The sequence below is a fragment of the Ictalurus punctatus genome, chromosome 4 (genome assembly GCF_001660625.3).
Source record: "Ictalurus punctatus breed USDA103 chromosome 4, Coco_2.0, whole genome shotgun sequence".
Lineage (NCBI taxonomy): Eukaryota > Metazoa > Chordata > Actinopteri > Siluriformes > Ictaluridae > Ictalurus > Ictalurus punctatus.
This window is the reverse complement of record NC_071284.1, coordinates 28,594,799-28,610,881: the sequence shown is the minus strand read 5'-3', so window position 1 is coordinate 28,610,881 and position 16,083 is coordinate 28,594,799. Positions and strand designations below refer to the sequence as shown.

The 16,083-nt window shown below is 38.1% G+C and overlaps 1 protein-coding gene across 2 annotated transcripts; it reads right to left on the bottom strand.

The window, feature by feature from the left end:
* Window positions 1-3,488: 3,488 nt before the first annotated feature.
* bend7 (BEN domain containing 7) lies at window positions 3,489-14,509 on the bottom strand. 2 transcript variants are annotated; one of them, XM_017465230.3, is made up of 9 exons: window positions 14,063-14,509; window positions 10,645-10,734; window positions 10,299-10,565; window positions 8,218-8,349; window positions 7,846-8,138; window positions 7,347-7,572; window positions 5,960-6,073; window positions 5,805-5,858; window positions 3,489-4,595 (listed from the first exon to the last, which is right to left on the bottom strand). In XM_017465230.3, the coding sequence occupies exons 1-9, from the start codon at window positions 14,124-14,126 to the stop codon at window positions 4,561-4,563; spliced, it is 1,275 nt and encodes a 424-aa protein (XP_017320719.1). In that variant the 5' UTR covers window positions 14,127-14,509; the 3' UTR covers window positions 3,489-4,560. The 2 variants fall into 2 exon arrangements, with proteins under 2 accessions (XP_017320719.1, XP_017320720.1); XM_017465231.3 differs by having other exon boundaries at window positions 10,645-10,719; window positions 14,063-14,500.
* Between the last annotated feature and the right edge of the window lie 1,574 nt (window positions 14,510-16,083).

Below are 16,083 nucleotides of genomic sequence, written 5' to 3'. Positions count from 1 at the left end.
AAAAAATAATAATAAATTCCTGTGTATCCCTGACTATACGTGGGTGCGTCCTAAATCGCAGACTTATGCAGGATTGTACGCCATTTTGTAGTATAAATAGTGTAATACTGAAAAACCCCAAAAAACAAAGTGCACTTTAAGTTCCCGGATGATGCACTCATTCAACCTGGAAAAAAGTGAAGCGTGGAATGATGGACACTTCATGCCCTCAACGGTCACAGCTTTCCTTACGTAACGGATGGGGAAGGGCTATATCAGGCACTCTACTCCTTAAAGGGTCATGAAACCTCCCTCTTTCAGCTCAAGTCTTCCTCTCAATGTTTTTGAAAAATGCAGCTTAAATGGGTGTGGATGGCTGTGCGAAGAAGGGAGGGGGAGGGGGAGGGGGTGTGTCAGGGAAAGGCTGGGGAGGAAGAGGGCAGCGAGCCTTCAGAACACTCACAATAAAGTTGCATAGTGACAAAAAGTTTGCAGTGGCAGCAGTACGAAGGGCTCTGATGAGACAGAGGACTTCTCTCCTCCTGAATCCCCAGGGCTAAATGGAGACACGATGGATAGCAGTGCAGGTCCTCTGCCCTATATATTTGAACCATTAGCCCCAGACGTGACTATGGAGGAAAACAAAACAAAACCGGAGGCAGCACGGATGGGAGAAGTGTCGGAATGGTAGTTAGCTAATAGGCTCGAGCTTTTCACGAACAAAAAGGCGAGGGCTCTTCCCTTCAACGCGGACTCTCGTGCATAGTTTTGCACGCGACGGCCCATGGAGCTTTAAGCGGTTTAATTAGCTCAAAAGGCAAGTAAAACTGTCACGGTTAAAAATTAGACACATACCTCATTTGAACAGATTGGAAAAGTCCTCGGGACTGAGTACCACATCATTGTGCAGACGCAAACTGCTTTCATGAGCAAGTCCGAAGGCCACCTTTCTCCAATTCTCCTAATTCCCCCGAGACAACACACTTGAACTCTTACACCACTGAAACAAACACCTGCCTATTCAAACCCATTTGAACGCCTCTCTCATCTACTACATCTGTAGGAAAGCACCACATGCTGTCATCAATAATTAAGAGACAGCATCTTCTCATAGGATAAGAACACGCAGGCTCGTGAATAATTATGAGACACCGACGCGTCATCGATGTACTATAGTACATTGACATGTCACTGCCGGTGACGTGTGACACGAGATTTCAAACCCAGAGGAGAAAAATAGCGGGAAAAACTTCTCTCCTACAATTAAAATTAACGGATGCTAAGATTTTCTTTTATGATGTGTAACACAAACACCTCTATTAAAATCTGTTAAAATGTAGCTTAATGTTTCATAACACTTTAAATGTATACATTGCCAGCAGCCATAGCCACAATCACAACTTTCCATGCTGATTTTAAATTGTGCAAGCAAAATTCGTCTGCGGAGACAATTACGCCTCCATCTGATGTTGACTGACGTCTTATTGGGCATAAAAGGAAACATTAACAGAAACAGTAAAATGTACCAATTCATTTTTGCTATCTGTTTGGCTATTTCACTAATGCTAACGTCATCGCATTATGTGCGTAACCTGCTCTCGACCGGGAAACAGCATATACTTCCGGTTAGTACAATACTGAAAGTGTGCCATTTGAGATGATACTACCCTTCTAAAATCTATACACTAGACGGCAGAGTGTATAGCGCATAGTATAAGTGTATAGTGTATAGTATGTCTCTTGGGACACAACTTGTTCTTCACAGACAATACCTATTTATGATAATAAGCAAACTAAAGACCTGTACTGAAGTCTCTGTACCCTCTAAGCCTTATTTACTTTATCTGTTAATGTGATATTAATATTGTTGTTTTTGTGAGTAAAGATTTGTGCATTGATACCTTAAAAATCTGCACTTCCCAAAGCCAGTGTAATCCCAAGTCTCCCCCTTGCTTCAGGTGGATCTGATAATAAAATTAGATTTACTGCTGTTGTAATCATAAAGACTCACCCCAGGACTCTTATTCACAATCTGCTCTTAGTGAAAATCCTTGCAATACACGACTGTTTTCATTTTCTTTTCTACACGTTTACTGTAATAATTTATAACCCCATTTTGACCCTGAAGAGCATGGTTTCCTTTCTTCTTCCTCATGTCACCTCAGTGAGTTTTTCCCTGACAATATAGCCACTGGGTTGTTCATTAGGAATCTAATTCTACATCTGGATTTCTGTAAAGCTGCTTTGTGACTACTACTGTTTAGTTTCTGTAATGAAATGAAATCTACACCAACCAGGTTTATCTACTGCTTAACCTTATATAATGTGAGAAGTTGGGCACCTTGCCTTTTCCCAAAGAAAATACAGTAAAGTTTACACCAATCAGCAATAACATTAAAACCCACTGCCCACTGACAATTGACATGAATAACATTGATTATCTCATTGCAATGGCACTTGTCAAGGGGTGGGATGTATTAGGCAACAAGTGAACAGTCTGTTCTCAAAGTTGATGTGTTGGAAGCAGGAAAAATGGGCAAGTGAAAGCATCTGAGTGACTTTGACAGTGGCCAAAATGTGACTGGTTCAGGGCATCTCCAGAATATCAGGTCTTGTGGGGTGTTCCTGGTATGCAGTGGTTAGTACCCACCAAATGTGGTCGAAGGAAGGACAACCGGAGAACCGGCTGCAGAGCACAAATTGCAGAACGTTAACGTCGGCTATGATAGGAATGTGCCAGAGAACGCAGTTCATTGCAGCTTGCTGTGCATGGGTCTGCGTAGCCAAGGGCCCATGCTGATCCCTGTCCACTGCTGAAAGTGCCTACAATGGCCATGTGAGCATCAGAACTGGACCATGGAGCAATGGAAGAAGGTGGCCTGGTCTGATGAATCATGTTTTCTTTTACATCATGTGGATGGCCAGGTGTGTGTGTGTGTGTGTGTCGCTTACCTGAGGAAGAGATAACCCCAGGATGCACTATGGGAAGAAGGCAAGCTGACGGAGACAGTGTGATGCTCTGGACAATGTCCTGCTGGGAAACCTTGCATCCTGACATTCATGTGGATGTTACTTTGACACGTACCACCTACCTAAACATTGTTGCAGACCAAGTACACCTCTTCATGGCAACGGTATACCCTAACAGCAGTGGCCTTTTTCAGCAGGATAATGCGCTCTGCTACACTGCAAAAATTATTCAGGAACGGTTTGAGGAACATGACAAAGAGTGTCTGATCAATCATCTATGGGATGTGCTGGACAAACAAGTCCAATCCATGGAGGCCTAACATCACATCTTACAGGACTTAAAGGATCTGCTGCTGACGTCTTAGTGCCAGATACCACAGTACACCTTCAGAGGTCTTGTGGAGTTCATGCCTCGACGGGTCAGAGCTGTTTCAGTGGCACAAGTTGGACCTACACAATATTAGGCAGGTGGTTTTTAATGTTATGGCTGATCGGTGTATAGACGTTAAAAGATAATAATAAAACCCTCAAGGTCAAGGTTATTTTTTTCTGACGGTTTTAAACAACTTGACATCTGACAATCTGTGCACATAGTACAATAAACAATGAAGAATTTTAAGTGAGTGAAGTTTAAATCCATGTGACTAAGATGTGGGACATAATTCACACAATTGTGCACGTTACATAAATACATCCTCTTACACTGGGAGAAATTTAGCACAAGTCATTAGGCACAGCTCTTGGGGTTACAGTACTGATACACTGTCTACTGCGCAAAGAGGATGTTACAAACTCTAGCAGAAAATGGTACAATATAGATTATGTCAACTGTTATAACAGTGGAGTAAAATGCTCATTAGAAGAATGTTGGACATTTGGACATGGGATACAGTTGGACATGGGATGTACCAATCCAATGCTGTGTACCGATATCACGGCTGAAACAAACCTGAAATGCTAGACTGGTATCAGATTAGATTTGAAATATTTGCCACACAATTTGATCCATGGACAATTTTGTGATCTTGTGCTTGGACATAGGATACAGCTCGTCATAAATGAACCCACCATCACACCTCTGATGTTTCACATAACAGAAGCTTGCAGAGTCGACTCTTATATCAATCTCCTAAAAGGATCCATTTGGATTGGTGCATCCCCTACTGCAGAGGATTTTACTTCATACAGCAGAATGAATTAAAGGCACACAGTCATAAATTTCTTATCATCAGAACTTGGTTTGGTGAAGTGCTTCAATGAGGTAAAAGGAAGTAAAAACGCATCATACATTATGCCACCGACTCAACAATCTGTCATTCACACACATTTAAAACCACACAATTTAACAAGAAGCATTTGTATTGAAACATAAAAATATAATCAGTGTATGTAGGGAAGTCAGAGAGTTCAGAGAGGGAGGTTTCTGTTGTTGAATGAGCAAGTTCATCTAGTCCTTGATTAACAAAATGGCACAATTTTCTTCTGCCTAAATACTTTGAGCCCTTGCACAAAGAACAAAATGACCTTGAGGCCTTTGATAACACTTGCAATATCACTGGAACATGGTGCAGTCCAAACTGCTTGCTCTCCATGAGAAAAAAAGGAGTCATCTTAAGTATTTTGCACAGCTACCTGACAACCAGCACCTACAGCGAAGAGCAGAAAGCATGTGAACATGACATAAATCATACACTGGCTTAAAAGACAACAACAACTATTATTATTATTATTATTATTATTATTATTATTATTACTACTACTACTACTACTTCTACTACTACTACTACGATTATTATTATTATTATTATTATTATTATTATTATTATTATCATTACATGTTTAGCAGATGTCACTGTTTCAGTATTAGTTAAGTTAAAAAAAAAAAAAGAAGAAAAAGACATTTTTAGATTTTTTCAGGAATGTGACGGAAGATTTCCAAATGTCTAAAGAAAACGTCAACGTGAAGGGCTGATAAAATATAAAAGTAAAGAAGGTCACCCTTAAAAATCAAATACTTTCACGTGTTCGATCATATGTTGTTCACATGTGTGGGGGGGCACATCTGAAAATAAATGAATCATGTGAAAAAATCACATGTGAATACTGAAACTTGTATAAAAATCGCATGAGAATACAAGTACAGTAAATCATGAATAAAAATCACAGTAAAATCCATAAATCGTGTGAATCACAAGTGAAAAGTTGATGTGAAAATAACACTTAAATTAATCATCTGGGGGACAAAAATCATCAGTAAAAACAAAGGAATTCTGAATTACAAAAAACACACAAATCACATGAAAATAAAATGCAGAGAAAATAAAGAAATCATCAAAAAACCACATGAAAATAAATGAATCATATGTAAAATGTGAAAAGAAATGTATCATGTGAAGAAAAATCACGTAGAAAAAAAACTGTGTGGAAAAAAAAGAATGTGTGAAAAGTGCACATGTAAAACATAACATGAAAAATGTCTAAAAAAAAAAATATGCACTTCCTTTTAAAATTGTAAAATTCACATGAAGTTAATGTGATTTTGTTGTATAGCACAATAATTTAGTTATTTATAAGCAACTATCATGGTACAAATATCATATAAGTGATCATCGAATACAGTAATTAATACCAGACATTTAAACTAGACTCATTAAAAAAAAAATCAGTTGACCTCTGAGAATTTTTTTACAATGTAATAACAACCAAATAATTTTTTTTCCCCGAAGATAGTGGTCAGAAATAAGTGAAAATTCCTTTCATTGAACACTTCATGGCTTCCTCCTTCCACTGTACTCTTCACCACTATGCTTGTGTACACAGTTTGTTCCTTCAAGCCTTTCTGTCAAACTCTGTACCTGTTATATATGTACATGTCCTGCTGATCTCATCACAGTCTGTAGACGTCTCCGCTGTTCAATCACACACAATACAGTGCATTATAATTAATAACAAAAAGGTCGTAAACAAATTGCAAAAGCCACAAGAGACGATAAGGCACAGGTTCACAGACCTCTTTTTAAGCGCCGTCGAGCCAGTTTGATTTGGTCTTGAAGGATTTGGACCCAGTCTCGTGGCCCAGGAAGCTTCTCGATCCTGTTTGCCGTGCAGTATTTTTCTGTGAACACTTCACTCAGACAGTGATGTGAAACTAAGATATTAGGTGAAGGCAGTATACAGTATTACATAACACATCAGTCGACAAACAAAATGATGGTAATGGTGCATTGGTCAACAATTTGTATTGTTTTTACTGTTACAAATAAATCTGGGTGCTGCTTTGACAAGATGGAGGTTCTGGACACCAAATTAGCCACATTAATCATTAATGGTCATTCATGCTTGGAATGCAGGAACAAATCTAAGTTATCTGGTGTGTCAGTACTTTGTGTGTTTCACATAGAATGAGATGAAATGTTAACTAGATGTCTACTGAATTAACGTGGATAAATGCCATTGGTCACTGAATAATCTGGTAGGCGGGGCTTAGGCATGGATGATAAGGCATGGATGATAAGCGGAGCCAAGGACAACACAATGTTTTTGGAATGTTAGGGTTCAGATTCTACTCGAAGCCCCTTCTGTTTTTAAATATCTCACTAACAGCACATCATATAATTTCTGCAGCAACCATGTATAAGCTTGGCTTTTTCCCCCCTGTTTTAAATTCCAGATAAATAAGTAATAAACAATTTAGCTTCTGATAGAATTCTGTTCAACCCTGCTCATAACTAGGCTAATGCATGTCCATTTGACCCTTTCACATTACTGCAATATTCATTATATTGCATATCAAAATAAACAACAACAACAAAAAAACTCTGCCTCTCACAGATACTCTTTTTATACCCAGTCATTTTGCTGACCTGTTGCCAATTAACCAAAATAGTTGCAAAATGTTCCTCCAGCTCTTTCTTTTCAGTAACACTTACTTTTCCAGCCTTTTCTTGCCCCTGTTCCCAACTTTTTTAAAGACGTGTTGAGGCCATCAAATTCAAAATTACGTGTGATTATTTGGTTAATTAAAAAATGCAATTGCGGGAAGATTGCTGTGAAGAGGTTTAAAACAGTTTTTTAGGGCATCACACCTCCCTGTCGTGTTTTATTCCTTATGTATTCTACTAATAATGCATTTTCATTATATTGTACTTTCTTAGTCTAAATAATTGCACTTACAGTCGCTCATTTCTGAGAAATGATGCTTAATGAATGTAACTGAATTTCGAAATACTTTTCCCATTTGACTAAAACAAACACCTTCACTAGTATGACCATGAAAACCTCAAGACTTGAAAGACTTAACTTTTAACATTATCACAGTATTACTGGGAAGTTAAATGATATTGTACTGTATATATGACAGCGTAATTATTGAAACGTTTGCTACTGTTTTCGCTCACCTTTAATGGCTCCCACTATGTTCTGGTCCAGTCCTTTCCTCTGGTCATTCAGACCCCTCTTCCGCTTGCCGTTGGGCAGGGAGTTAGCGAGAGTAGCGTCATCGAAGAAGGCACACACCAGCTTACGGAAGAGCAGACTGCCCGAGCGTGTGTAGTTCAGCAGGATGGAGTCCAGCTGTGCCTTCGGGATGAACACTTCATATTCCTCTGCCAGCTGCACTTCCAGCTGCAAGAGAAACAGCTCGGATATTTCATATCACGCATGTTTTATTGTAGACTAATCACGGATTTTAAAAAGTGGAAAAAAGTGGTTTTAGTACTTCTACGTACTTCTTACTTAAATAGATTTTTAATTTGATTTTAATTATGAGCTCATTCTTCTTTTTTTTTTTTTTTAAAAAGGGGGGGTAATGGCACCCCTAAGAAGAATTATGTTTTGCCAACAAGACATATAGTAAATATACACAACATATGGACATGCAAACACACTCATCTGTACCTCTGTGCAGTTCTGATCTCTGTTCAGGCAGTACTGAGCTGAGGTTGGAGGATTAGATGTGGGTGTCGACGGAGGGCATGGCACAACCCTGTCTTTCTTTTCATCCTCTTTATTTTCAGTTGTTTCATGGCCAATCTTCTCAAACGATTCAACGACCATGGGAGTGTGTAAAGGTGTGGGAGTTTTTGTGGATGGGGTTGTTGCTATTATTCTTTGCAATGCCCTCTTCTTACGAGATCTCCTCCTGCAGGTGGGAGATGCGCTGGCCACAGCACGCTGTTTCTCCGGTGAGCCTAACGTTCACATACCACATGTGAATCTGTGCATGTACAAGAAAAAACAAGCTGGTTGTGTGTATGTGTGACACTGTACCTCTCTGAGTCTGCATGAGTTTTCTCATTGTGCGTAACTCCAGCAGAATGGCCTGCAGAGTGCTCTTACAATTGCACATGCAGCAGCTGGACTCTGTCGTCAAGCTGGCAGGCACAGAGGGCAGAGCAAAGTCTGAAGACAGAACATACACACACACACACACACACACACACACACACACACACACACACACACACTTCTGTGAATGTGACGTACATTTAGTGAGGCAAGGACACCAGACAATGGGCTCGTTACTTGACTTTGTGTGTGTGGGTGCGTCAGAAAGAGAAATGTCTAGACAGTCTAGACGGTTCACGTGAAGGCATTAAATCTCTCTGTCATCCAGGGTGCATCATCCTGGAAGTGCAATGCTTCTCCTCTTTTAATCTTACACAGTTAAGTACCAAGTGTTGAATTTTAAGGTACATTGTGGTTTCATTTAACTATACAACAAGCTATAAACATTTGCCAGGGTTACTAATATACAGCACATGCAATCTTTCTTTCTTCAAACGTGATACTCCAAGCTAATATATTGTTCCAAAAGACTTCCGGTTAGTCTAAATGCTTTTAGACGCACGTCTCTGTACTTCTTTTTTAGCAGAGGGGTTTTGCATGGGGTGCAGGAACGCAGATGATTATGGTGCAGGTCGTTGCTTATTGTTATCTGTGTAACTGTTGTTCATGCTGCTTTCAGGTTGTCCTGCAACTCTTTTCTAGTGATTGTTGACGTATATTATATATTTTCCCACCACAGGAAAGAAGAGATTTCTGTGCTTAGATGGAACCCATCAAATAAAAACAATTTGCTAATATAGCTAACACTATAATTATATAAACTATATAAACTATATATTTTTTGCCACCTTAAAAAGTATTCACCCCTATTGAATATAAGTATTCACCCCACTTGAACTTTTGCAGATTTTGTAATGTTACAACCTGGAACTGGAATGGATTTAATTGGGATTTATAACTTCTGATTTAAACAATATGTATGCCATTTGTTGGGGCAAAATGTTTTCTTTCTTTTTTTTTTTACTGATGAAAAATGGAAAAATCCCTCCAACCAAAGTCAAAAAACCTCCAGAGACCAGGGGTTATAGATGTCAAAAGAAATTAAACTTTATTTAAAACAGTAAAGTGAGACAGCCTGCAGAAAGTCCAAATTCTTGCAAAAATACATGGGCTTTTATACTCTTCTCAGACTGTGAGCTCATCTCTAGGCAGGGTTTTAATATCTTCTTTCTAAAAGCAAACCAATCACCGTTGCCTTAATTAATTATTCATGTCTATACGATATCTTACGTTTGTGGCGCATGCGCTGCCAGTTGGATTTTTTTAATAATAAAAAAAAAGGTTTTATGAGGACAAGGTTTTTACTCTGTCCGCAAATTCACCCTTATACCTTAATGATTTTCTGGCTTTCGTCCCAGCCTGATGCTCTTGTTTCTGGAAGTCTTATCTTTTATTTTGACATTGGTTTGCAAGCTTCAAAAGATTTTGATTGGAAACACAGTTTTGGTGAATGTCTAATTGCTAATTTATTGCCATAGAGTGAAGCTGTTGTAGACAAAGCGTAGGGTTCTTCTACCTCAGTACACAGGAAATACAGAAAACACCTGCTATGCAGTAAAAACACAGGATTCTTCTAGCTCAGCACACACTTAGAATGTAACTTGATTAGAAAGTGTTTTATGGTTTTAGATTATGCTTCTAAATATTGATTATACATATTGATTATGCTTGTTAGGTAATATTGATTATTAGATTATGCTTCTAAGTATTAATTCTAAATGTTAGTTACATATATTAATTACACTTTATCAATATATTCTATAATCCTTGTCCTGAAATTGTTGGGGACAGTTTTGATAGCTCCTTGGTCTTAGTGATGCTTGTTTATTTAGGTATGTTCTCTAATAAATGTATGTTCATGTATTTATTAATTATTATAATAAGGACTGTTCTATACAAACTGTTGGCTTATAAAATAATGCTTTGAAACTTGAAACTTGAAACTTATACTGAATATTGTAGCTACAGTACTGTGGAACTTATTCCTCTGCTTTGAGACCCACCTCTGCTTTTGCCCTGGTCCAGCATCTTCTGGGTTTTGGATCTTGTGTCATACTGACTGTGGGACACTGAGTTCCAGCCATGCTCAGGCTCTTCAGGGTCCTGCTTGTGACTCAAAGTCCAGCTCAAACCCTCCTCTTGTGGCTCCTCTTTAAGTGTTTCCCCCTCTCTGCCCACTCTCTGGTACACACGTCCTGCCTTATCACTCAGCAGCCGCATCATGCCCGTAATCTGCTTCTTAATCTCCATGCCTTCCTCACCTAGCCATGCTGAGAGAGATTGGGGTAAAAACTTCAGCACCCATCACTTACATGTTGTATTAGCATAACATCATGAATAGTAGCCTACTTTCATTCTCAGAGGCATCCAGAAGTTCACTGTCCGTGTCCATGTGCTCCACACTGTCAGACGTATGTCCATAATCTAGAGGAAGAAGACCTACTCAGTATTAACTTGCAAAACTTTCAGAGCATTATAAAAAATATTCTAGGTCAATTGAGTTCAAAATTTATAAATTGAATAACAACAGATACAGGATGCACAGTGGCTTAGTGGATAGCACATTCGCCTCACACCTCCAGTGTGTCTCCAGTGTGGGGTTTCGATTCCCATTGCTGCCCTGTGTGTACGGAGTTTGTATGTTCTCCCTGTGCTGCGGGGGTTTCCTCCGGGTTCCGCCAGTTTCCTCCCCCAGTCCAAAGACATGCATGGCTGTAGGCTGATTGTCTAAAGTGTCCATAGTGTATAAATGGTGTGTGATTATGTATGTGCCCAGTGCTCCCTGGGATAGGCTCCAGGTTCCCCACGACCCAGTAGGATAAGTGGTATAGTAAATGGATGGCTGGATGGAACAATAGATACAGTAGCAGACATATTATGATTAGCTAGCTGGCAGAAAGTGCTGCACTGTTATTCAAGAAATGCCTCTTCAATCTTCCATTAGAGCTGCTTAATTTCTTAACATCTTGTGATCTCTGACTAAAGTGACTATAAATTTGTCACCCCTTATTCATAATAGTATCGTGAAGAATCAGATTACATACTTAGCCAAAAAAGACTAAGCTCATGATTACAAATCTCACAGGGATGTTTATAGCTGCTATACTGTAAGTGGTAACAGGAACTAACTTGTTCCACAACATTAAATTATCTATAAATTGTTTAAAGTATGACATGTCATTCATTAATAAATTAAACACTGTATTCGTTGGTACATTGCTGTGGTATAAGCATAACATTTTGAGTGGTAACCTTGTGGTTACAATTCCGGACATGCTGCTATAGGAAATCTTTGACTCCTCTTTCCATCAAGCCAAATCACACCACTCTGTCCTTGATTATTTTCCTATAACAGCAGACCCTGTGGGTTTTTTATTTATTTATATTCTTTACATGGAATAGCCTACAGCTTTATTGTGCTATTTTTCCACTGTCAAAGCTGCCACCACATTAAAATCACTTTGTTAAACTGGGTCACTCCAATGTACATGTTCTGGCTACGTCCCTGTTAGTTTGGCTAAATAACAGTAATAGTATTAACCATATGCCAAAATAATACCTTTAAAGTCGGCAATTCTGGCAGAAATTCATTGAAGCTGGCTGTTTTAAACACATGTACACATGCTGCTTAGACTTGAACACTGAATGCTAGGGAAAGATCATGAACGTTCTGAATTAACAAGTAACCTAAGTGGTTAGGCAAGTTGAGACACTAACTTGTCTGATTGGTTAAATGTTGGTGGTCTATAGGGGTGTGCAATATTTAAGAAATATATCATGATATTTGAGGACATTTTTACAATATGCTAAAATGATAATATTATTTAGGTTTTCTGACAGAGAGGTGGTCTTAAAATACCTGTAAAAAAAAAACATTTTTAACAACAAAAAAAGTAATTTTAACAAAAAAATAAGAAAAATGAAACACAAAGTAATGTCCAATCTCTTTAGTCTGTATTATACTGTGTTATAAAAATACTGTTGAAAGGACCCATCATATCGCTTAAAAGGGCACTGATTTAAGTGTAATTCATCATGATATTTGCATACAACCCAGTCCTAATAGCTTGTATCTTTTTTTTTTTTACCTCCCATTTAGCTGTCCCCTCTCTTTTATTAAATAGCTAATATCTCAAAATTGCATCTATTTTTTATGACAGCATATTTTTGACACTACTAAGCCTAACATTCATATACAGTTATAGAAGAGTTAATGATTTATAATCTGGAGTCACCCAGAAGAGGATGGGTTCCCTTTTGATTCTGGTTCCTCTGGAGTTTTCCTCACCACTGTCACCTCTGGCTTAATCATTATGTATAATGGATTCATTTTAATAAAATTTCTAGTTAAAATTTTATACCTGGATTTCTATAAACTGCTTTGTGTCATTACTATAATGTACATATTACACACAGATCAGCCATAACATTAAAACCACCTGTCTAATATTGTGTAGGTCCCCCTTGAGCTGCCAAAACAGCTCTGACCCGTCAAGGCATGAACTCCACAAGACCTCTGAAGGTGTGCTGTGGTATCTGGAACCAAGATGTCAGCAGCAGATCCTTTAAGTCCTGTAAGTTGTGAGGTGGGGCCTCCATGGATCAGACTTGCTTGTCCAACACATCCCACAGATGCTCGATCTGATAGAGATCAGGGGAATTTGGAGGCCAAATCAACACCTTGAACTCTTTGTCATGTTGAAATCTGTTGCTGGTTCATCGGCTGTCCTTCCTAGGACCAACTTTGTTAGGTACTAACCACTGCATACCAGGAACACCACATAAGACCTGCTGGTTTTGAAGATGCTCTGACCCAATTGTCCAGCCATCACAATTTGTCCCTTGTCAAAGTCGAGCAGATCCTTACATTTGCCCATTTTTCCTGCTTCCAACACATCAACTGACTGTTCACTAATATATCTCCCCGAGGTTCCACTGTAACGAGATAATCAATCTTATTCACTTCACCGGTCAGTGGTTTTAATGTTATGTCTGATCGGTGTATACGTCCATTATTAAAAGAGCTACATAAATAAAGCTGAACGGAATTGAATTTTCATCAAGGGGGCATTTTTCGCTACTGTTAAAACTGGCAAACAATTGCATCATTTTCTAATACTAGCCTAATCACTCTCACATATTTCTGTGGCATTTGTTTCACTGATTCATTAATTCGTTCATTCATTCTTTTATTCATTCATTCATTACTCCATTACTCCATTTTTCCACCTAAGCCTCAAAAATATATATTTGGCATCCCATTTCAAAATTTCTTTTGGCACATAAAATCAGGTGGATTAAAAAACAAACAAACAAACAAACAAACAAAACAGCAGTGTTATGCACTACATTACTGGATGACGCAATCTATACGGCGCGCTCCCTGATGCTCGTGCCCGCGCAGTTAAAATCCCACCTGTAGGCAGTCTGGTGCTTTTCAGAGGTCACACACACACACACACACCTACATCATTAAAATATATATTTCAATAAAAGCAGGCCTAATCCTGGTTGAAACAGGCCTGTAGCTATATTTCTATATTTATTACTGGAGATTAAAGTGTAATAAAAAGAGGCGACAGTAATAAAGGTTGTGTGACAGAGACGTGAGATCTGGGGTTCATGCTTTTGTGGACATTTGGAGATCTGAGATCTGGGATTTGACATGCAGTATGTTATTCCCGGCTCTCTGTCTACTCGCTCCTTCGCTTTTATTGTTTGCGTTTGGTGAGAATATTAATAATAATAATAATAAAAAATCTCTTACCTGAGTCGCTGATCAGTTTAAAGCTCTGTGATTTCCGGCTCCGTCTCCTCTCCGCCAGCTCCATGTTTAAGACCGGAGAGGATCCAGAGGAGGATTTAATCACAGGAAAGAATTACACTCCATCATTCATAATCCTGCCAAGTGTGGAAGAAGAGCTCAGGACGGGAGAGCGCTCGGTTTTCCCAGGATAAAGATGCGTCTGTCCATCCGCATGCAGGATGAGGAGACCCCGGTGCAGCTCGTTTCGGATGCAAATAAATAAATCGCTTAATTCTTTCTTTTTTTTCTTTCTTTTTTTTAATTCGTCGCATCTGGTCCTCTGCGCCACCTGACGGTCGCTAATATTTTGTGGGGCGCAAATGTGAATGGCCGAGATTTGCATTGAGGTGGACTTAAAAGATGCAGGCAGGAACACTCTTTCTCTCTCTTTCTCTCTCTCTCTCTCTCTCTCTCACACACACACACACACACACACACACACACACACACACACACACACATACACACACATACACACAGTCAACTGTTAACCAAGAGAAACTTTTCCTCTGTCTGATTCTGTCTGATCTCTAAGTCAAACCCCCCCCCCCCCCCCCCCCTTTTTTTTGCCCAATACTAAGGTATCGACAATAAACCACTGTTATTATGGAGCATCAGGATTCAGAAGAAAACACTAAACAAAGGCAATAAAAGTGGAAGAGAATATTTTAGACCTAATTTTTGTTTTTTATATTATGCACCAAAAACCAGACAAAAACATAACGTTACTGCAATAAACATGTATGCAATAAACATTAAATGTAAATATGAATATGAATGTATATAGGCTACACATTTCCACTTGTGTTTTGATGAAGCTCAGAAACTCTTTTATATTAATAGTTTCTTTTTAAATATATGGTACTGTGTAAACGTCTGCTGTAGAGCGAAGATACCTTCAAAAATAATGAAATTAAACGTTTCTACGTTAATAAATACTATAAAGAGCAGTAAAGTGTAATAAATGAAACAAAGCTAATATTTGGTGTGACGACCCTTTGCTTTAACCCTAGAATGCATGAACCAACAAACCTACACGAACGCATAAAGTGGGTCAAAATGCCCCATATTGGGTCCAATTATTTTCTGAAAATAAACAAGCAAACAAACAAATAAATAAATCAAAATTGGGTGTCCTGTTAATTCAATTATTTAAAAATGGTTGATACACAAATGTTTTCATTTAATCATACATGTTTACTTGTTCACTTCCCTAGTGCATATGCAGTACAAAACATAAAAAGAAGTTTCTTAAGGCTTACATGGAATATATATATATATATATATATATATATATATATATATATATATATATATATATATATATATATATCAAATATTTCAAAAATCACACCCTGTTGGGGCAATTTGACCTGCTTTATGCATTGGTTTAAAAAAAAACAAAAAACAAAAAAAACAGACTCAGTTTTATTGAATATCGTGCAGAACAGACACGGTTCTTCTGGAGAATTTGACTGTTGCACTTGCATCTTATTTCTGCAGCAAAATCCAGCAGCCTTCATTGTGTTTTTGTGGTCTCTTACATGATATGCTACTTTTTGTACTGACATACAAATTTTTTTCTGTAACATTAAATTTTTGACCTGACTTCATAATGTAGAAGTAATTTTTTTTAAATAGGGTGCTTAAGTCTGCACAATACTGTATATATGTACAGCAATCTTAGATAACTAGACAAGTGGAAAGTATTATGATAATGATGATGATGATGATGATGATGATGATGATGATGATGATGATGATGATGATTATTGTTATTAGCAATAATAATAATAATAATAAGAAGAAGAAGGTAAAGAAGAAGACATGAAATAACTTTGCATTTATTTTGGCATTGTTCTAATACTGTGTATTACAATCACAATACTAGTATTGTGGTGTAAGAAAGAAATTTGTTAATGAAAATATTCAGTATTTAAGACCTCTCACATTTATTATTATTATTTCAGTTACAGTTACAT

Excerpts from the sequence above, each read along its gene's own strand:
- bend7 (XM_017465230.3), bottom strand. The coding sequence starts at position 14,126 with ATGGAGCTGGCGGAGAGGAGACGGAGCCGGAAATCACAGAGCTTTAAA. Across the intron at positions 7,573-7,845 it reads GAGATCAGAACTGCACAGAG|CTGGAAGTGCAGCTGGCAGA; the intron begins GTACAGATGAGT and ends TTTCTCTTGCAG. Across the intron at positions 5,859-5,959 it reads TCGACGGCGCTTAAAAAGAG|CGGAGACGTCTACAGACTGT; the intron begins GTCTGTGAACCT and ends GTGATTGAACAG.